This window comes from Spinacia oleracea, chromosome 1 (assembly GCF_020520425.1).
Source record: "Spinacia oleracea cultivar Varoflay chromosome 1, BTI_SOV_V1, whole genome shotgun sequence".
Taxonomy (NCBI): Eukaryota; Viridiplantae; Streptophyta; class Magnoliopsida; order Caryophyllales; family Amaranthaceae; genus Spinacia; species Spinacia oleracea.
Genome location: NC_079487.1, coordinates 71,864,566 through 71,888,052, shown reverse-complemented (window position 1 = coordinate 71,888,052; position 23,487 = coordinate 71,864,566). Strand labels below are relative to the sequence as shown.

Below are 23,487 nucleotides of genomic sequence, written 5' to 3'. Positions count from 1 at the left end.
CCTAAAAGAGTAATCAATTTCCAAATTATTAATCCTTAGACTTTATTCTAATTAAAATTGAATTTAATTAAAATAATGCGACCTACAAAAATAATTAAAATAATTATTTCATTTTAATTTCATTTAGTGGCTCCCACTCAAACCGATAATTATTCCGGATAATTAATTATGAAATATTAAATTAAAACTCGCGGCCCGGTCCAAGCAAATAAAATATTAAAATTAAATATCCCGTTAGCCCAAATTAATGCTAATATACGAAGCCCAACGAATTAAACGATTTTTAACAAAAAAAAAAGTCCAATTGCTAAATCGGGCTAGGCTTGCGCCCAGCCCCGCCTTGCGTGAGGCCCAAGAGCACACGAGCAAAGCTCGTGCACCCCAGCCCCATCGCGCGCACGCGCACCACATCCCCGCAGCCATGCTGCCCCTGCGCTGCGTGTTGTGCATCGTGTGTGTGCTAGACGTCGCAAGGCTTGCGCCTCGCTTCGTCGCAGCCCCGCAAGCTCCCTCGCCTGCCCCTTCCTTGCCTAGCGCGCACGAGGCACGCAGCATAACTGCTGTTGCCCGTGTCGCGTGGCTCGGCCTGAGCGCAATGGCCTCGTATGGCTCGACGATCCATACTTCCATCATGCTCATGTTCTTGTTTTTGGTTCGTAATACAGACCAACTTAATTAAAATTAAATTTAATTCACGAACTTGAATTAATTTTATTTTTCAAAAAGTTACGATTTTATTTTCGAAAAACAACGGTTTTTAACGATTTAATAAACTTTAACGACAATCCAATTTCGTAAAATTAATAAATCAAGGGCTAATAATATTCAAACTTTTATGAACGAACGAATCAACATTAAAGTTTGAACTTTTAATTAATAAAATCCGAAGCTTTAAATCGTTCATAAACAATTAAATTTCAGATTATTTAAGTGCGATTAAAATTAACGAAACCATTCAAAATTTTAATCCAATAATTTTTAAAATTAGCCACTGACCCATGAAATTATACCCCTTTCCCCAATTAACCGAATTATTAAACCAAAATTAAGTAAAATTCAATTAGGGTTTCAAATTTTACGAATTGGGGAAAGGCAAAATTAGGGTTTATACTTATCGGAAAAATCTGAAGCATTTACCCAGAAACATTGTGTCAAAATTTCAAGTAATTCCGAGTAGTTTAGGTTGACCTTTTAATTGAATTACTGTCCGACACTTTTAATTTTTAATGAAAAATTAACAAAAATGCCCAAAAAACGATACTTCGAGGCCTGTTTTCGCAATTCTATTCTCATGAGTTGATTTTAGAAAATCGGTTTCCATCAGATTAGGGTTTTAAAAGTCGAAAAAGCGATGATTTTTGATTTCGGACCTGATTATACGCAATTCATCCAATAATTCGTAAAAAATTCCGAAAAATTAACAAAAAATCCAAAATTTCGACAGATGCAAAAACAATAATAATCATGCTAATTCATGCTTTGAATACATAAGGCTCATGATACCACTGTAGGGGAATACAGTTAAACATAATAACATGTGCGGAACAATCCCCAAAGCCAGGAAACATGTATAAAGCAAAGATTAAGCAAACTTACATTCGAAGCGTGTTTTCCACAATAATCTGTCAACGAACACGAACAAAGAACTCCACTTGTCTTTCCTCTACTTGGTTCACCGACACGATCAGATCCGTCTTGATAATCGTAGCTTAGACAATTGATCAAGATACTTTGCTTTTGGGAAGAACTCACTTTGGAGGCACAGAGAGAATTAGGGTTCTCTGTGTTTCTAGAGTTTGAGTAATGAATTGTGTTGTTGGAAATTAGGTTGTAAGGTTATTTACATAACCTTACTAACCGACCAAGCTAAGAAGCAAGGCCGGCTAGCAAGCCGTGCAAGCCAAGCAACACGGACCGCACGCCCGCGCCCAGCGACACACTGCAGGCCGAAGCCCACAGCGCGCGCGCCGAGCAGCTGGGCCGTGGGCCTTGCTCGCTCGTCGCTGTTGTGCGCTATTGCGTGCTCGCGCCCAATGGGCCGGCCTTGCTCGCCCTGGCTCGCGAGCTTGCTGGCTCGTTGGACCTTGCACGCTTACGTGCTTGGCTCGACGGGCTGGCAACTCCGATGCCCTTCGTGTTCGCGATTTAATATATTTCCGATATATTATTTATCGTTTCGTATACGACGAATGACCGCCGTACGATACGATTTATTCGTGTCGCCCAGCTTACGAATATTCGCGATACGATATACGATTCCGACAAAGATCGTATCGTATAATACGTTTCCAACTAATTCCCGAAAAGCTATTAAATGAATTTCCGATTCATTTAATCTGATGATTTGTTACGTGTCATTGGTGTGACCTTGTAGGTTCAGTCAAGAGTAAGTTGTGAGTTCAATATCCATTAGAACTCACTGATCGGAAGCATTGCTCCAGCTAGCTGTTCCGATCACTTGATCTCACTGAATTAATTGTTCGCAATTAATCTGAACCTTGGTATTAGACTTAATGCACCTTGGGTGAAGGACATATTTCCTTCAGGTCGGTGTACGAAATATTACACCAAAGACTTCAACAACGAAACTGTTATTGGTGAAGACGGATACCCGACGTACAGGAGAAGAAACAATGGAAGGACAGCAACAAAGAATGGACACACAATTGATAATACTTTCATTGTCCCGTACAATGTGGACTTGCTGGTGAAGTATCAAGCACACATCAACGTTGAAGTGTGCAACAAATACACATGTACCAAGTACCTGTTCAAGTACATGAATAAAAGTCCAGACATGGCATTAGCAACAATACAAGAAGATACAGAAAATGCAATGCCGGGAGGACAACTAGCCAATCACGAACCTCAAAAAGACAAGATAAAATCATAATTGCGTATCTGCTGCAGAGGCATGTTGGAGGGTTTTCAGCTTCCCAATACAATATAAATACCCTCCAGTCCAACGCCTAAGTTGTCACCTCCAGGAAGAACAAACGGTGATGTTTGAAGATCATGAGCCACTGGATGAAGTCCTCGAAAGAGTAGGAGCAGCCAAGACACCTCTCACTAGGTGGATGGAAGCAAACAAAAAGTATCTAGAAGCAAGAAAACTCACATACCACGAATTCCCAACTGAATGGGTATGGCTAAGCAAGGAAAAGAGGTGGAAAGTCAGAGAAGACAGGCTCAAAATAGGGAGAATATATTTTGTGCACCCAGCATCAGGGGAACTTTACTACTTGCGCATGCTCCTGAATATAGTTACAGGATCCACAACCTTTGGGGAAATAAGAACGGTAAACGGCATAGAGTATGGCACTTTCAAGGAAGCTTGCAATGCTATGAGTCTATTAGAAGGAGATACTGAATGGCATGAAGCTTTACAAGCTGCATCATCGTGGGCCCATGCCCCACAGCTTAGAGAGTTGTTTGTTACAATTTTAATTTTCTGTGAAGTTTCAAATCCCAGTGACTTATGGTATAAAAACTGGGCGCTTCTGTCAGAGGATGTGCTATATCGGCAACGCAAAAGTTTTAATAACCCCAACATCATGTTGACGACCAACCAACTGCAAAATTATGCATTATATGAGATTGAATTGATCCTCAACCGAAATAATCGGAGTCTCACAAACTATGGAAGCATGCCGTTCCAAGACAGGTCTTTAGTGCAACAAACATCAAACAAGTTGATATTGGAAGAGCAAATGTATGATGTGGGGACCCTAGCAGATGAAGCATCTACTCTCAAAGGAGGGCTAAATCCAGAACAAAACACTATCTACCATCAGATACTCGAGGCAGTAAAAAATAGAGCAGGAGGAGTGTTCTTCATTTATGGAAGCGGGGGTATAGGGAAGACATATTTGTGGAGCACCTTAATATCAAGACATAGATCTGAGGGTCGTATAGTGATCGCAGTGGCATCATCGGGAATTGCAGCACTATTACTTCAGTGTGGACGAACAGCAAACTCACGCTTCAGCATCCCCATAAATTTAAATGAGAACTCATGTTGCCGGATAACGCAGGGTTCGGACTTGGCATTTCTCCTCCAACGAGCAAGCCTTATAATATGGGACGAAGCACCATGGTCCATAGGCATGCCTTTGAGGCAGTGGATCGTACTCTACGTGATATTATGCAAACAAATGATAGGCCCTTCGGAGGAAAAACAATGGTTTTAGGAGGCGATTTCAGACAAATACTACCAGTTGTCCCACGAAAAGGAAGAGCAAATATTGTCAATGCATCTGTCAGCAGGTCACAAACAATTTGGCCACATTGCACCGTGTTCAAACTAACAATAAACATGAGATTGAGAGCAAGCTCGGCCATTGTCGGATTAGAACAAATGCAGACTTTTAGCAACTAGGTACTAGATGTGGGTGATGGTCAAATACCTGCCACTGCAAAAACAGGGGAAGATGAAGCCAGCTGGATTCAAATTCCCCCCGACCTACTGGTAAAACACCATGAAGACAAAAAGGCAGCCCTCGTGGAAGAAATTTACCCAGACCTCCTTACCAGGTACACAGACATCAAATACCTAGCTGATAGAGCAATATTAGCGCCTAAAAACGATTGTGTTGATGAAATCAATAACTACATACTCTCTTTGATCCATGGAGAAGAAGGAGTGTATAAAAGTGTTGATAGAGTAAGCCCCCTAGCAAATAGAACATCAGTTGATGAAGATCTATACCCGACAAAATTCCTAAACACTCTTCAATTCCCCGGCATCCCAAATCATGAAATACGTCTAAAAGTGGGGTGCCCAATTGTGAGGGGGTCGAAAAAGCACGAGGCTAATACATGACCTCGTCCCTCGTGGGCATGACGTCGTCAGATCAAGTGTAGTTAGATTTCCTGTGAGTTTACACCCAATCGACTAGTAATATAGGAGTCGCCATTCAGTTTTTAACGACAATGAGAAAAACTGACAAAACCCGGTTATCGTGACATAAAGGGAGTGCAATTATGTTCGACCACGACGGCCATAGGTTCCCTTGTGATCCCTGGTGTGGGGATCGCTCAACGTACACCCGCAGGGCAGAGATTGAGAGTTCGGGGGACTGTAACTACCGAGAGGGTGCTCATCGATAACTCCAGAGGCAGGTTATCCTTATTAGCTCAGCATAAATAATTGAAGGGACATACGTTAACTATTAAACTATTCTGAATTGATTTTAGCAATATGCAACACATAATACTAAATCGATCGTGATTATCTTGTTTAGATTGATTTAAGGTACCTAGCATGATAGTTCAATTGTCCAAGATATTATCTTTATTAGGCGTGATAGATCAATCAAATGAATAGTTTAACAATTTTATAAAAGGGTGATGAAAGCGATTAAATCATGCAAATGGACACATTACGACGCACCCTTGAGAGGTGCGTCACGGTTCTCAGAAAACTAACCACTTGGCTTTGCTATTTCTCCTTTTATCTAACGAATCTCGGGTTTTTGAGCAGTGTTCCAGTATTTAGGCCTAATTCATCAGCTACAAGGGACAGGATACGTTCTGTTCGACTTTTGGGTCGATTGCGACAGATTGCGGGATCAATTTCGCAGCGTGAGGCTTAGGCTTAGGGTTGGAGTCAATACTCAACTTATGAATTGTGTGTTCTGTTCACGTCGGCTTTAGGGGTCTATTTATAGGAAAAAGTGGCGTAGAAAGATAGATTTTCAGGAATATGAATACGAAACGGATTAGGAAAAGAATCCGTCCCAGGTATTTTCGGCGCCCAACACTGGGCGTCAAAGATTTCGGCGCCCAGGGCTGGGCGTTGAAAATAGGATCTGGGCAGAATTCTTTGTCAGATTGGACTCTAGAGTACGGAGTCCATTTAGAGACTTAATCCGAGTTATTTGGTGCGTATCAATTTACGACGGAATGCGTCTGGGCCCTTTACGAACTCTAGGTTCGTTATGAGTTTAATTAATACGTAACTCTTACTTTCGAATTATAGCAGGAATAGAATTCTTTTTGCCAATTCTATCTCTTTTAGGATATATGTTGGAGTGCAACACCTAATTCTGACAGGTTTCTATCTTTTTATTCTTACTACTTTTAGCAATTACCTTTTACGGCAGCTACTATTTTTAGCAGGTTTCTATAAATGGAAGCTTTGGCTGAAATGAAAGGGTGATTTGAGATTCTTTATTTTATAGGAGATGCGTTGCCAAGTGGAGATTTATGTTCTCATCATCGAACCTTCACTTTCGGGAATGGGGAAAAAAGTAGGTGTCTACACCAATCATCCTACTTAGAAACATCAACCAGGTAGAAGGATTATGCAACGGAACAAGGCTCATCATAACACGGTTGGAACAAGTTGTGATTGAAGCACAAGTGGTGACTGGAACAAATGTGGGACGACGAGTATCTATTCCGCGGGTAGAGATGACACCAGCTAATCACACACTCCCATTCACTATGAAGCGCAGACAATTCCCTGTCAAGGTATGTTTTGCAATGACAATAAACAAGAGCCAGGGACAAACATTCAACCGTGTGGGTGTATATTTGCCAGAGCCCGTCTTCAGCCACGGGCAACTATATGTGGCTGTTTCTAGAGTCACGTGTCGATCAGGTCTCCGAATTTGTATAGGACCCGATGGAGACAGTACAGAAGATAGTACAGTCACAAAGAATGTAGTCTATAGAGAAATCTTTGACAATGTTTGAAAGAAAAAAACAAGGGAAAAAGACAATGTGTTGCATAGTTTCCTGTTGTTCATGATTTTTAAAGAAATAAATAATAATACCCTTCAAATGTCTTTATAAAGAACCAATATGAGTGCCTCTGTTTTCTTTAGCCTATTAATTTAAAATCCTATTCACATGAATGTGGAATCCCAGTGATTTCACCTTTTGTTGTTGTTGTTTGGCACATTAATATTTTGTTTACATAATCCTTCCTGGGTCTTCCAATAACTTATCCCATTTTGTGTTATATTTTCTTGACAGACAAATCGATAGGATTTTATTCACGTCCTTAATGTTTATGGTTGTACATGTCAAAAAGGAGGCACATAAGACAAATGATGATGGAGCAAAACAATTATTCTTTGGTGAAGAACAACTCCGCCATGGCTAATGTAAGTACACTATGTCACGTGAAATAAGGAACCCGCACATGGTGTATCGAATAAGTAAGCTTATTCACCTATGTAAACCATCTGACCAGAAAAAAGACAAACAAAACTCCTTAATGATCATCTGCAAAAAGGCCAAATTCATTGGTTTGGGGTCTGAGTAATATAGGAAGGTCTAATTAACATCTGTTTTTCTCAAGGTCTAAACCATAACTCAACGGTATACAACATAGAGTAAATACTTTATAGCTTTGTCTCCCTATTCTTTCTAAAACTTCCAGTACAGTGTCCAGGTAACCGAAAAGATGAGAAAACGCAGTGGAGACTAGAAGTTCGTTCAAGCAGAAGGAAGGACCAACAAGAAGCCCAAGAAAAACAACTCACAATTGGTATAATAAAGTACTCTTCCAAGGTGGCATCTATTCAACAATGATGACTCTCAAACCTTGTGCACCAGCCTGATCCTTCAATCCTTAAACATCAAGGTATAAAAACAAGACTTTTAAAAACTACTTGATGTATGCATGCTTAATAACCTATTGACAAGTAATACCATTTTAAAGGCAAATGTAATAAAGGAATCAACTGAATCTGTTGATCTTTGAAAACAATGATATATTTTAAATCAATTACGATGCAGAATAGCACATCTCTAAGATTTCCATCCTTGGGTTTGCAGGTCTGTGACACCAATTTCTAGAATAAAAATCCCACATATTAGTGCCCAGACTTGATACATCCATCTAAGTAAACTAAGTGCCAACCCCAACCTCAGCCAAAGTAAAAACCCAAAACTAAGAACATTGTCCCCTTTTATTATCATTAACCATTATACTAGAAACTGTCATAACATAGTAATAAATGACATATTAACTACAACACAATTAAAACAAATTTCAAAACCAATAAACATGACAGTAAAGTACAGCAATCAATCACTATTGTAACTGACAAATAACATATTAAACAGCTAAATACTTAATATAAACGACAGTTACAATGTACAAGGCTGCATCAAACTGAAGGGGGGGCAAAATAAATAAACCCGACATAACTACTACACAAAAAACTGCCAGAAAACACCATAATTAAGACCATCATTAATAAAAAATGCAAAACTGAAAAATAAAACCACAAACCCAATAAACTACCCACCTCGAACGATAATCAATGACATAATTAAAGAAATACTAGACACATCCACTATAAAAAGAATAGAACAAAATATAAAACACACACCATTCAACAACAACCTCAAAAAAGTACACTGCAAAAAGAAAAACAGCCACTCTCCAAAGAAACCCAGGTATTCTTCTACATCCTACACATGATAAATCACAAGGACAAACAAATCTCACATCAACGCAAAGAAATGCGGTTAGTTCCTTGCACGAAAAATTATATAACAATAATGTCATCTCTTGGCAAATGCAGGATATGGAAGCCACACAAAGCTATATTGCAGAATTGGATACAACTAAAAGAGATTGGAAAATAACAGCTCGAGTAACACGCATGTGGGAGGTACGGTACAAACCGACAAATCAAACACCGGATACTATAGACATGGTGCTTCTAGATGAACAGGTATGGAACTAAAAAGCTACTTTATCTTTAATACGAAAAAGGTACTAACACATGCAAATGACAGGGAACACAAATACAAGCACTGATAAAAAAAAAGCAATAGTAAGTCATTTCAAGGACCGGCTACAAGAAGGAATAATATATACATTGAGTCATTTCAATGTTGGAAAAAATAACAGGACACGACTACAAATGGAGAATGAGCATATCATGTGGTTCACTTCATTCACATCAGTCACGTTGCAAGAAGAAACTTCAGCAACAATCCCATTTCACAAATTCAACTTACACCCCATCGACGAGCGAAATAACAAGATCGATGACCTTACAGGTAATCCCACTGTGTCATTTCATGTAAATAACGTATACACTAACTTGTGTGTTGTAACTACCTGTGCAGAGGTAATTGGACAACTAATTGGCGTAGAAAATAAAGTCAACCAAAATCAGGATAACAAAACGGATCAACGAAGGACGATACACATCCAAGATGAAAGGTAAGCAAAAAAATTAACAAACCCACCAACAAAACTCAAATTAAATCATAAATGTTTCACCACAGGGCCAACACGATTGCAGTAACTTTCTGGGGACAACAAGCAGATCTGGTGGCGGATGACGTAGCAGAAAATGGAGCCCAACCAAAAATAGTAATAATAACAGCTACTAGGGTAACAATGTTCATGGGTGAGTGCAAACACAAAACAATATAGAATACTATACAGTATACACTCTAACAACTTTGATTCCCAAATACTAAACACAAACAATGTAATTGCAGGAATTTATCAATTGAACTCTACATGAGGAACAAAGATCTACATCAATTTAGAAATCCCTGAAGTCGAAGACTTCAAAAGAAAGTAAGAAAGTTCATTATATAATGCAGTTCATTATTATCAACTATAGTCACTCCTTCAAACATTAATTAATTCCCTCTTTGTAAAGCATGATTGATATCCCACTACAACAAATAGTCCATATTAAAGTCACTCAACCAGAGAGTTTAGAGGAGGCGATGACCAAGAATCGAAGAACAATCACTGAATTACAACAGCTATACATGGAAGGAGAAGAAAATCAGGTACAAATGCAATAAATTTACAACAAATTGAAATAAATTAATGCAACACAAGGCCAAAATAAAGGGAGGATGAAATTGTTAGGTTATGATACATATGAAAATACATAAATCATGCGGAAAAACCATAAAGCCAGGAAAGCATATTATTTACACATAATCATTTAGCATAGTATAGATGCATACACTTTGTAGCGTGCCTTCCCTAGCTGCGCCCGAACCGAACAAGAACAAGTCTTTAGGACTCCAAGTGTCGTCCCTCCGTAGATAGTCCACAGTACGTCCGGATCCGCCTCAAGATTGACCAACTAGAATCGCCCTTAAGGTGCTTAGGAATTTTCGGCTATTATTGTGCAAGAGTGTGGCTAAATTTTATTTCAAAACTTACCCTTTTGAATACTTCAATCGTGTTTATAAATTATGACCCTAGGCCCTTATTTATAGAGGTTTGGAAAGGGAATTGGAATCCTAGTAGGATACGATTTAATTAAACTTAGAATCCTAAAAGGACTCTAATTAATTAAATAATCCTAATAGGAATAGAAATTTAATCACACACCAAATCCTAATAGATTTAGGAATTGTGCATGGACACAAACACACACGCACGGAGCCACGAGGGCGCCCACACGCGTGCGCTCGGCCCACGCAGCCCACGCTGGGCAGCCTTGCCTTGGCGCGCTGGGCCTGCCATGCGGTGGGCCTGGCGCTGCCTTGGGCTGGGCGTTGGCGCGCGTCTTTGCTTGCTGGGCGATGGCCTGGCTTCGTGCTGGGCCTTCGTCCGGCAGGCCTCGTCCGATGCTTATTCGTACGATACGCTTCCGATTAAATTCCCGGTTCCGAAATTCATTTCCGATACGAACAATATTTAATATTTCCGATTCCGGAATTAATTTCCGTTTCGAACAAATATTTTATATTTCCGTTTCCGGAACTATTTTCCGATTCCGATAATATTTTCGATTCTGACAATATTTCCGTTTCCGGCAATATTTCCAATTCCGGCAATATTTCCATTTCTGATAATATTTTCCGATACGTACCATGTTTCCGTTTCCGGCAACATCTACGACTTGGATAATATTTATATTTCCAATACGATCCATATTTCCGTTTCCGGCAATTTCATCATTTCCGGAGTATTCATTTCTTGCTTGTGACGATCTTAGCTCCCACTGAAACCAAGATCCGTCGATTCCGAATATCCATAGATAGAGTATTTAATGCCATTAAATACTTGATCCATTTACGTACTATTTGTGTGACCCTACGGGTTCAGTCAAGAGTAAGCTAGGGATTAATATCATTAATTCCACTTGAACTAAAGCGGCCTCTAGCTAGGCATTCAGCTCACTTGATCTCACTGAATTATTAACTTGTTAATTAATACTGAACCGCATTTATTAGACTTATCATTAAATGCATACTTGGACCAAGGGCATTATTTCCTTCAGTCTCCCACTTGTCCTTAGGGACAAGTGTGCATTTCCTAATTCCTTTGTCGCTCGATGCTTGCTCTTGAAGATAAGGTAAGAGTTGTCATCCTTATTATGTCCAGAGGTGTTTCTCGGTTTCAGAGTTCAACTGATCAAATAAACAGATAATCATAGCCTATGATTCATCCGAGCACGGCCATGCATTTCACAGTTTCTAGCTCTCCGAGTGGCCTTGTACAACTTTTAAGCATCTCATCCCAATTTATGGGAGGACAATCCCAATCTTGCGATCTTGAGATTAGACTTCGTTTGATAGGTGATTACCTGAGCGTTGCCTTTATAGCCTCCTTTTACGGTGCGACGGTAGGTCAACGTCAAAGGAACCAGTTCTCAAACAAGTAATCTCAAATCACTCAGGTATTGAGGATTTAGTGTCTAATAATTTTAATGAAATTTACTTATGACAGATTTTCATCTCTTACAGTAAAGTTTCATAGGTCTGTCCGATACTAGTTTTCCCAAAGTAAGTATCTATGCAAATGATTATGACATTGCCATGTCCACATAGTTCAAGAAACAGAACTACTAGTCATCTTGCATTCTAGTCGTCTAACGTTTTCTATGCCTCCAATTTTATAGAAAACTCCGACCAGGGACCATTTTCAACTTTTGACATTCAAGTTCACTTGATAGACATTTCTTAGTCACAGGACTGGTCCTGACAGTCTATCTTGAATATATCGTCAAATTGAAGGGACTCATCATTTAATAAACCACAAATTAAATGGAAAAATGAATTCTATTCATTTATTGTGAATGGTTAACCAATAATGTTTTACAAAGATTTAAACTCTAAAACTTTAAAACATTAAATAAGGACATCAAAGCCATTCTCCAATATGCTTGATTCCCATAGCTGCAGTGTGCGAGTTGTGCTTCGCCTGCGGCAGAGGTTTAGTTAATGGATCTGATATGTTGTCATGCCAGTTCCAATCTTGCTTATCTCGACTTCTTTTCTTTCAACGAACTCTCGTAGAAGGTGAAATCTACGAAGTACATGCTTGACTCTTTGGTGGTGTCTAGGCTCCTTTGCCTGTGCAATAGCTCCGTTATTATCACAATACAGGGTTATTGGTCCTTTAATGGAGGGGACTACACCTAGTTCACCTATGAACTTCCTTAGCCATATAGCTTCCTTTGCTGCTTCATGTGCAGCAATGTACTCCGCTTCAGTTGTAGAATCCACAATGGTGTTTTGCTTAGCACTTTTCCAGCTTACTGCACCTCCGTTGAGGCAGAAGACAAACCCAGACTGTGATCTGAAATCATCTTTGTCGGTTTGGAAACTTGCGTCCGTATAGCCTTTAACAATTAATTCATCATCTCCACCATAGACCAGGAAGTCATCTTTGTGCCTTTTCAGGTACTTCAGAATATTCTTGGCAGCAGTCCAATGTGCCTCTCCTGGGTCTGACTGGTATCTGCTCGTAGCACTTAGTGTGTACGAAACATCCGGGCGTGTACATATCATAGCATACATTATTGAACCAATCAATGATGCATATGGAATCCCATTCATTCGTCTACGCTCATCAAGTGTTTTTGGGCACTGAGTCTTGCTTAGAGTTATTCCATGAGACATGGGTAGGTAGCCTCGCTTGGAGTCTGCCATGTTGAACCTATCAAGCACCTTATTAATATAAGTGCTTTGACTAAGTCCAATCATCTTTTTAGATCTATCTCTGTAAATCTTGATGCCCAATATGTACTGTGCTTCTCCTAGATCCTTCATCGAAAAACATTTCCCAAGCCAAATCTTGACAGAGTTCAACATAGGAATGTCATTTCCGATAAGTAATATGTCGTCGACATATAATACTAGGAAAGCAATTTTTCTCCCACTGACCTTCTTGTATACACAAGATTCGTCAGCGTTCTTGATGAAACCAAAGTCACTGACTGCTTCATCAAAACGTATATTCCAGCTCCTAGATGCCTGCTTCAATCCGTAGATTTATTTCTTTAGCTTGCATACCTTTTTAGCATTCTTTGGATCCTCAAAACCTTCAGGCTATGTCATGAACACAGTTTCTGTTAAAACGCCGTTTAAGAAAGCGGTTTTGACATCCATCTGCCATATTTCGTAATCGTAATATGCAGCGATTGCTAACATTATTCGAATAGACTTTAGCATTGCAACTGGTGAAAAGTTTCATCGTAATCCACACCGTGGACTTGCCTATAACCTTTTGCAACCAATCTAGCTTTGAAAACTTCAAGTTCCCCATCCTTGTCCTTTTTCAGTTTGAAAACCCATTTGCTTCCAATGGCTTGGTAGCCATCTGGAAAATCGACCAAATCCCATACTTGGTTTTCAGACATGGAGTCTAATTCAGATTGTATGGCTTCTTGCCATTGCTTGGAGCTAGGGCTCGTCATAGTTTGTTTGTAAGTCGCAGGTTCATCACTTTCAAGTAATAGAACATCATAGCTCTCTTTCGTCAAAATACCTAAGTACCTTTCCGGTTGAGATCTATATCTTTGCGATCTACGCGGGGTAACATTTCTAGATTGACCATGATCCTCACCAGATTCTTCTAAAGATCTCTGAGTTTCATCCTGAATGTCATCTTGAGCATTCTCTAGAGTTTGTTGTTCGACTCGAATTTCTTCGAGGTCTACTTTTCTCCCACTTGTCATTTTGGAAATGTGATCTTTCTCCAAAAAGACACCATCTCGAGCAACAAACACCTTGTTCTCAGATGTATTGTAGAAGTAATACCCCTTTGTTTCCTTTGGATATCCCACAAGGATACATTTGTCAGATTTCGGATGAAGTTTGTCTGAAATTAATCGTTTGACGTATACTTAACATCCCCAAATATTAAGAAAAGACACATTTGGAGGCTTTCCAAACCATAACTCATATGGAGTCTTTTCGACAGCTTTAGACGGAGCTCTATTTATAGTGAGTGCAGCTGTATTTAGTGCATGTCCCCAAAATTCTATTGGAAGTTCGGCCTGACCCATCCTTGACCTGACCATGTCTAGCAAGGTTCTGTTCCTCCGTTCCGACACACCATTCCATTGTGGTGTTCCAGGAGGAGTCAATTTTGACAGAATTCACATTCTTTCAGATGGTCATCAAATTCATAGCTCAGATATTCACCGCCTCTATCAGACCGCAGTGCCTTAATCTTCTTGCCTAATTGATTCTCTACTTCACTCTGAAATTCCTTGAATTTATCAAAGGATTCAGACTTATGCTTCATTAGGTAGACATAACCATATCTAGTGAAGTCATCAGTGAAAGTGATAAAGTAGCTGAAACCACCTCTAGCATTTGTACTCATTGGTCCACAAACATCTGTATGGATTAAACCCAATAGTTCATTTGCTCTTTCTCCAACTTTAGAGAAAGGTTGCTTTGTCATTTTTCCAAGTAAACATGATTCGCATTTACCATAATCCTCTAAGTCAAATGGTTCTAGAATTCCTTCCTTTTGAAGTCTTTCTAAGAGTTTCAAGTTTATATGGCCTAATCGACAATGCCACAGATAGGTGAGATCTGAATCATCCTTTTTGGCCCTTTTGGTATTTATGTTATAAACTTGTTTGTCGTGATCTAATAAATAAAGTCCATTGACTAATCTAGCAGATCCATAAAACATCTCTTCAAAATAAAACGAACAACTATTGTCTTTTATTAAAAAGGAAAATCCCTTAGCATCTAAGCAAGAAACTGAAATGATGTTTTTAGTAAGACTTGGAACATGGAAACATTCTTCTAGTTCCAAAACTAATCCAGAGGGCAACGACAAATAATAAGTTCCTACAGCTAATGCAGCAATCCGTGCTCCATTTCCCACTCGTAGGTCGACTTCACCCTTGGTTAGCTTTCTACTTCTTCTTAGTCCCACTAGTAGAAAAAACCCCTGTTGCAGCCCCCTTGTTGCAGCGTACAAGTATTAATACGCTTCAACAACCAGTCGGTCAACGCGGGTCAAACCCTTTAAAGGGTTATTGCAGCGTACAAATTAATTGCCCCCTGCAAAAGAGCTTTTTGCAGCGTACATAGTAAAAGCCCCCTGCAATAGGTCTTTTATTTTGCAGCGTACATGATAAAAGCCCCCTGCAATAACATATTTGTAAAAAAATTTCGATGCAACTTTAACTTTGACCAAACATTTCTATCTCAAACCTCGTGACCAATTTCGAAATTCATATCCCACTCAGTAGTCCCTTCTTCTTCTCTCGACCTTCCTCTCCTTCACACCGTACACCTAGCCCTTCTTCTTCGATCTTCCCTTAGCTCTACCGGAAACACCGCAGACCTTGCCCCTTCTTCTTCTTCGATCTTCCTCGCTGGCCTTCTTCTTCTTCCCTCTGCGTTTTTCTCTCTCCTCTGCTTCTCAAAAAATTAGGGTTTGTGAATTAGAATTTGGGGATTTGGCAGTTAGGGCTTTTCGTTTCGGTGGCAGAGCACCACTCAGAACCACTCCACAGCAGCGGCGTGAGTGACTGACGACAGCCCACAGTGGTGGTCCACGGAGCAAGCCGAGATTACTTGAGAGTTGAGACGAAACGGAGAGGCAAGTAATATAAGCAACTTAATAGGTTTAATTGTTTTCTTGTGGATTGATTTGTCTTTAATACTTAGCAGTTTTGGAAATTCGCATCATCCGGATTCACTTAGCTTGTTGGTAATTTCCCTATACTCAAAGATTTGTTTCAATCAGTTGTTTGCAGTTTGTTTTTATTAAATCTTGCTGTTTTTTTTAATTAAGAAGTATAAGTTAGATTGTTCTGGATTTGAGAATTTGATAACATGATAGATTGAAGAATGATGATGGTTTTGGGTTTAATTTGTTAGGAAAATGCCTTTCTGGGTTATGTTGCTAGTATTTCGTGGGTCTGGATCATCTAATATTCATCGTATAAATCAACAGGGTAAACGAATCGATCGTTGTTGCTAGCCTTTTGCCCTTTTACTTCGAAATGGATCATTGTTTTTAGTTTCAGTCTGAGTTATTGTTAACGATAGGTAACACTGTAACAGCCAAAGAGTCCTGTGATTATCTGGACATGCTTTAGAGGTAATCTTACCCACTGAAAACTTAGTGCAAAACTAACAAGGAAAATGAACAAGAACGATTGCACCAGAAAAGCTTGGTTTCTTGTTGAAAAGCTTGTTTTAGAATTACAAGAAGTGGTCAAGTAAAAAGACTAGAGAAACCTTATTATGATAACAAATATTAAAGCACGTACATTCTTGACAAAGCTTAGGAGATTTAATTTTATTCTACTAACAATTTCCTTTGTCTAAGCAGTTAAAATATTACTTCTTTTTCTTCAAAATTGCAAGGGAAACTAAAGAAGGAAACGATTGATTTAAAGGGTAGAAAGGTTTTGATGCATGAATAGAAAAATAAGTGATTTTTTAGGCAGACAATAGTTGCATAAGGCATAAGATTGGGAAGAGAGGTGTACCTTTTGAATGCAGGAAGACCTTTGTATGGGTATGTGCTACACCTAAAAGCATCTCTTAGTCCACACTGTAATTTTAGAAGCCTGGCAGGAGGGATTCAAGCACGTTGACAACAAATAATAAGCAAACAGGCAATATACATCAAGTAAATCTAAACACACAACGAAAAACGCACACCTGTCTTCAAATATCACAATTTGTAAACATTATAACACATGCGCTGCCACACGCAGACTGAGGAGTATCCAGCTGTTATATTGTTAACCCCAAAATTTTCAACTTTCTGCTCTTCCTCGGCCCTTAGTACAGCTCTTGCAGGCTTTCCTTGTGCTTCCAACTTCACAGTCCCCACCTGCAGCAATAATTTGGATCAAGATGCATATATGTTGGAGAGATAATTTCCAGAAAAAAGGAAAAGAAAAACCTTAATTATCCAAGCTTTTACCAAGAGTATCCTCCTAAGTGGTTTCTTCAGGTCCTCAGTTAATAGAGTATCCTCGTCAATCAGATCCATATTATCAGTTATTTGAACCTTTGGTAAACCATTTGAGGCTTTGATGGAAAAAGGTGATCCAATTTTCCAAGATGGCTTCTTGGCTTTAACTTGTGACAAAAGAAGTACTTTTCAATTTTCATTAAATGCAAAATAAAAGAAACATAAATCTTGAAGAAGAAGAATAAAAGCAAAATGCAAAACAATGATCAATTTGTTTCCAGATAGATTGTCCTCATTCTATAATTCCTTTATATCTCTGACAAACCTACTTTTCTAAACTCCATAAGGCAGAGACCAAGGCCTGTGGATATTGTTTGGTTTACATAGTGTGTTAACGTCCATTGATTCCTTCAAGAATTTACTTTTATCAGTACTAGTGTTTAGGTAATACAATGTGGTACTTGATTGTCTTTAAGTTACCTGTAATTTCTATTGATTGTTTTAGTTTAGTATTTGGCACAACTTGTATTTAACTGTTCTTGTGCTTTGCATCAGTCATTTTAGTCTTTCTTATTTTAGTTTTCTACTGCCCTTAGTTCTAGTAAGAGCCAAATAAGTCATTGGAGACAAAAATGTTCTAACTTGCTAACAAAGCAGCCTTCTCCTGGAAAAAACCAGCTAACAATCACTTTTTATTATCGGTATTTCGCTCTGTGGTCTGATATATCACTGTCACCATCATGCTGGATTGCAGGTATGCCTAGTAATGTCAGAAAAAGACTGTTACTCGTATCCTTGTACTGTTGTACACTTACTGCCATTGATAACTCTTAGTTTCCCATGATTATTTAGGGAAATAGGGTGGAAATTGTAACTAGTTGTTTATGTTATTGTTTCATTTGAAGGTTTATGCTTTAGATGCAAACCGCAGCAAGTTCTGAAAATTAAAATAGCATTGATATTCTGCTTCTGACAGGTTCTAACATTGGTGTTACTGGATCTTCTTGGACTTCTGTTTTTCTCCACATATACTCTCCTTGTCCTCTTTTGGGCAGAGATCGATCATCAGGTAGAGTGTAATCTGATGTTGCCTTGCTTACATTTGAAAATGACAACATTCATTTCATCTTAGCTCCTTTTCCGCCTAACAAGTGCCTACTTTTTCAGGCTAGATATCTACCAACTGATAAGCTGAGGCTTGTTTACATATTGCTAAACGCTGAAATTTACTTCATACAGGTTTATTACATCTCATGTTTACTTTATCTTTCATGTTAGTGATTTGTTACCAGTTTATTTTCAAAGGGTTTGAACCCATGATAGTTATATTTTATGCTTTAGGTTTGTATCTGGATTTTTCTCTGGTTGTATAACAATGAAGCATTGGAAACCGTAGGACGTATCTTTATTGCAGGTTCGTTTCTGTTATTGATGATGATTTTTTTTTGTTATGGGACCACTATTTTCAAACTGTCCAAACTTCTTTATATTTTGTCAGCTGTCTCATTTGTTGCTGCGATCAGTTTCTTGTTTTACGGACGAAGGTCAGTTTTTGAATGTTTGGGTAGTTTGATCGTCTATAACCGAACAACAATGCAAATTTGGTATACCAGTATACTTCGTATCTGTATTTACTTGTCATGTTTTCTATGAACGACTCCAGATTGTTTGTAATGCTGAGACAGTTCCCAATTGAATCTAAAGGAAGAAGTAAGAAGTTATACGAGGTTTGTCTTCTTTCCTGAAACATTTTTAGTCCAGTTTCCCGCGTAATTTCTAAGTTCTAACCTGCTAACTAAGCAGCCTTCTCCTGGAAAAAACCAGTTAATAGACAACGCCTAAATGAGTTTAAAGCCAATAAAACCTAGGGTCATGTTAGCTCTCCTCAAAGCTGGTCTCATTTATCAGGCCATTATCCTGAGATAAACCAGTTTAAAGCTAGTAAAACCCTTTAAACAGGAGTCAAAGTGTACTGCCGTTATATACAACACCCATGAACAACCTAAATATGACCTATAGAAACAAATAAGAGCACGGGAGAAAACAACACTGTTATTTCAGAATAGAGTCTGGACTCAGTCGACGAGCTAATACCCCTCTTCTCTCTCTTTGTTCCCCTCAACCCTGCTTGTAATAGATTTCCTGTGTGACCTGGCTACTGCTCACAAATTCATCAGATAAGATCTGATAACTTCTCAATATTTGAAGATAGGTCTTTAAAATTTTAGTTTGGCCTAATAATTCATCTGTTGAGGAATCTGTAATTGTGGAGTCACTTGTATTCTTATAAATATCATTTGAGATGAGAGCAGTTTATATCATGCCTGTAACTTCACCAAAAGGCAAATTGTACCACCACTCTAAAGTTCTTTTCATCTTTCTCTCTTACACAATTCTACATTTCTGCTCAAACTAAACAATAACCAATTAAATTTATATGGTTGAATCTAGTAGTTTTGATGATTGAATTAAAATTGTTGAGATGGCAGTAATTGAATTCAGCTGAATTATTGTGAGTTTTATAATGAGGGAACAAAAACATGATCAGGAATCTATATTTACTTTTACACCAGCAGGAACATGTTCACATTTACTTGAACTTGGTACTAAAAATTTTCAAATTTTCATAGAAAATTTTGTATAGCAGGGACTTTTGGAAGTCCTTCACTAATTGTGAATTGGAGCTTTCTTTTCCTGAGAAACCAGTTTAGTGACTTGCATAGCTAACCCCATAATCGGTTCATTCGTTTCAAAGATAGATGTAGCATTATTTTTCTTTCTTTTTTTTCTTGGTTGTAAGTGAGTATTATATCCTTCTTAAAAGTAAACAACCCAAGGAGACAGTTAACAACCAGTTTGTTTCTTTCTGTCAGAAGCAGAAACTTTACAAGACAAGATACTAGGAACTCTATATTTTACATCGTGTTTTATCCTATTTACAAGAGTTTTAGGGATATTTCTTTCTTAGTTGCTTGAATGTTAAAATGTGACATTTCATTTGCATTTAATCTAATGCTCCCTACAAATTTTTGTTTTTGTAAAGGTCTATACTCCGAGGAATGCGCCTTATGCTAATGAGGAAATTGATGTGGTTCGTGAGCAATGGTCTATACTCCGAGGAATGCGCCTTATTATTGGCCTGAGCGCGCTTGATCGAGTTGGTTTAGATGTTATAGAACAATCTTTTATATTAAAATGTATGCGTATGTTGAAATTGGGACGTACATATATTTAAATGTAGTACGTGTATTTTGGTTTTATGATATATACAGAACACCAGTTATTGTTTTATATTTGTTATACAATTTGAGATATTATTATTGTTGTTACAGGTTTCTATATTTGGTGCAAGACACTCTAGCTATCCCTAAATAAAATTTTTTCCGCCAAAAGTGATTTGTTGCAGCGTACATATGTATATGTACGCTGCAACAAGGCTGTAAAATTTGGCAAAAATTATGACCTTTTGCAGCGTACAAATAGATGTTCGCTGCAACAGGATGGGTTTTTTCCAGCGTACACCAATTTGTACGCTGCAACAAGTCATGATTTTGGCAAATTTTTCACACTTGTTGCAGCGTACAAATATATGTACGCTGCAAAAAATCACTTTTCGCAGCGAACAATGTACGCTGCAACAAGTTCAGACTTGTTGCAGGCCCCCCAGTTGCAGCATACGATGTACGCTGCAACAAGGGTCTAAAAGCCCGCTGCAATAAGGGTTTTTTCTACTAGTTTCCCTGTGGATTGGAACATAAGTGTGAGCCACAACCTGTATCTAATACCCAAGAAGTTGAATTAGCAAGTATACAGTCTATAACGAAAATACCTGAAGATGGAACGACTGTTCCGTTCTTCTGATCTTCCTTTAGCTTCAAGCAATCTCTCTTCCAATGCCCCTTCTTCTTGCAGTAGAAGCATTCGGATTCAGAAGTGGGTTGACTGACCTTCCTCTTTTCAGACTTGGCGCCAGTTTGCTTAGTTGGGCTGGCCTTGTTGCCACCTTTCTTAGCATTCCTCTTCTTTCTAGATTTCTTGAACTTGCCCCCACGCACCATAAGCACATCTTGCTTATCACTTTTGAGCGTCTTTTCAGCGGTTTTCAGCATACCGTGAAGCTCAGTGAGCGTTTTTTCCAGACTATTCATACTATAGTTCAGTTTGAACTGATCATACCCGTTATGAAGAGAATGGAGGATGGTGTCTACAGCCATTTCCTGAGAGAATTGCTGATCCAGCCGACTCATATTCTCAATGAGTCCAATCATTTTGAGAACATGTGGACTTACGGGCTCGCCTTTCTTAAGCTTGGTCTCAAGAATTTGCCTATGAGTCTCGAATCTTTCGACTCGAGCCAGATCTTGGAACATGTTCTTTAACTCACTGATGATCGTGAAAGCATCTGAGTTGATGAACATTTTCTGCAGATCTGCACTCATGGTGGCGAGCATTAGACATTTCACATCCTTGTTGGCATCAATCCAACGATTGAGGGCTGCCTGAGTGACCCCGTCGCCTGCGGCTTCGAGCATCGCCTCTTCCAGGACATACTCCTTTTCTTCCTGCTTAAGAACTATTTGCAAGTTCCTTTGCCAGTCAAGGAAGTTTTTCCCGCTCAACTTCTCCTTTTCGAGAATTGATCGAATGTTGAATGAATTGTTGTTTGCCATAATTAAAACTACAATTGAAAAGAATAAACAAATAAATAACCATTCACAATTTCTCTTAATAAACTTAAATTCTAGCATACATGCATAATTCAATGTTCATTAAGCATTTTATTCAAGTTATGTCTTCCGGCAGGTGTGAATAAAATGATTCCAAGATCCTAAAATCCATTGAATAATTAAGCACAGTTTGTCGACTTAATCCTAAAACATTTTAGGTAAGCAAAAACCTTTTGCTAATAGTCTAGAAACTATTCTTGGTTGATAGGCACGTCTAAGAACTTATTAGGTAAACCTATCGATTTTGCCACGACATAAAAGGACTCCTTACTTATATCGTTGAGTTTCACCAAAACTAACATGTACTCACAATTATTTGTGTACCTTGCCCCTTTAGGACCAATAAGTAACACCTCGCTGAGCGAAAACTATTACTAGATTGATGTAAAGGATATCCAAGCAAGTGTATATTTTGGCATGGCACCTTTTAACTCAATTTTTAAGTTTGGAACTTAAGGCTCTTACTATGTTGGTTAGATTTTAAGTGAACTAAAATCCTTAATCATGCAACATAATCAAGCCACAATCTCATGCATAATTAAGACATATTTAAAGCAATAAATAACTGAAAGCATGCATAAGATATATGTGATCTAGTATGGCCCGACTTCATTTTGAAGCTTCAACTTCAAAGTCCGTCTCGAAAATCTCCGTGGGAGGCACCATTTTCTTCAAATAGGATAAGCTATAATTAAACTAATTACAACTATCTGATGGTACGCATACCATATTTGAATTGAAAAACAATTTTGGTACTTTAGACCAATTACATTCAAATTAATGGTACGCAGACCATATTTTCTATCCTATTTGGGCCATACTAGTCACTTCATAACCTGCAAAACAGTACATATACAATATATACAATTCACCCATTCATTATCATGAATGGCCCACATAGCTGGTTAGTAAAACACGTTATGCATTACATAAACATTTGCAGCAATTAATCAAGGGCACCAATAATCTACAAATTATTCAGTCCTTATTAATTCTAATCAAGTTGTTTTAACCTTAAGGATTTGTAGACCTAATCAAGAGTTTATGATTAAAAGGGCTCCCACTTAAACCAATATATTCATATGCTTTACTAATTTTAAGCATAAAAATGTATTTCTAGTCTAACCGGAAACATACAAATTTAATTAAAATTTAAAGCTCATATAAATTTATAATTGAATCCACATATTTAATTTATTTTCAGTCGTATTTAAATTAATTCATGATTTTAATTTTAGTAAAATAATTAGAATAAATGAAATTTATTATAATTATAATATTCAAAATTAAAATCCAAGAAAATAATTTAAATATTAATTTTAAAATTAATTAAAATTACGTAAACTGAAAATTTCAAATTAAAATTTTAAAACGATCTAATCGTAACATGAGGTGCGCAACATCATCACGCAACGCACAGCCATAGGCCACACGCACGCAGCCATCGCTGGCCATGTGCGCGCAGCCTATATGCTGCGTCGCATCTGCTGCTGCTCACCATCGCAAGGCGCGCGCCAGCGCTCGTCGCAACACGCTCGCTGCTCACCATCGCTGGGCGTAGCGCTCGTCGCATGCGAGCTTGCGCTCGCTGCGCGCGAGGCTTCGCACGTTGCGCGCGGCAGT

General features: G+C 38.4%; 1 protein-coding gene across 1 annotated transcript; it reads left to right on the top strand.

The window, feature by feature from the left end:
* The first annotated feature begins 3,002 nt into the window (after positions 1 to 3,002).
* Positions 3,003 to 6,699, top strand: LOC110799494 (uncharacterized). Its single transcript, XM_056834188.1, has 3 exons — positions 3,003 to 3,852; positions 4,425 to 4,663; positions 6,295 to 6,699. Exons 1-3 carry the CDS (start codon positions 3,003 to 3,005, stop codon positions 6,697 to 6,699), a joined length of 1,494 nt encoding a protein of 497 aa, XP_056690166.1.
* The last annotated feature ends 16,788 nt before the right edge of the window (positions 6,700 to 23,487 follow it).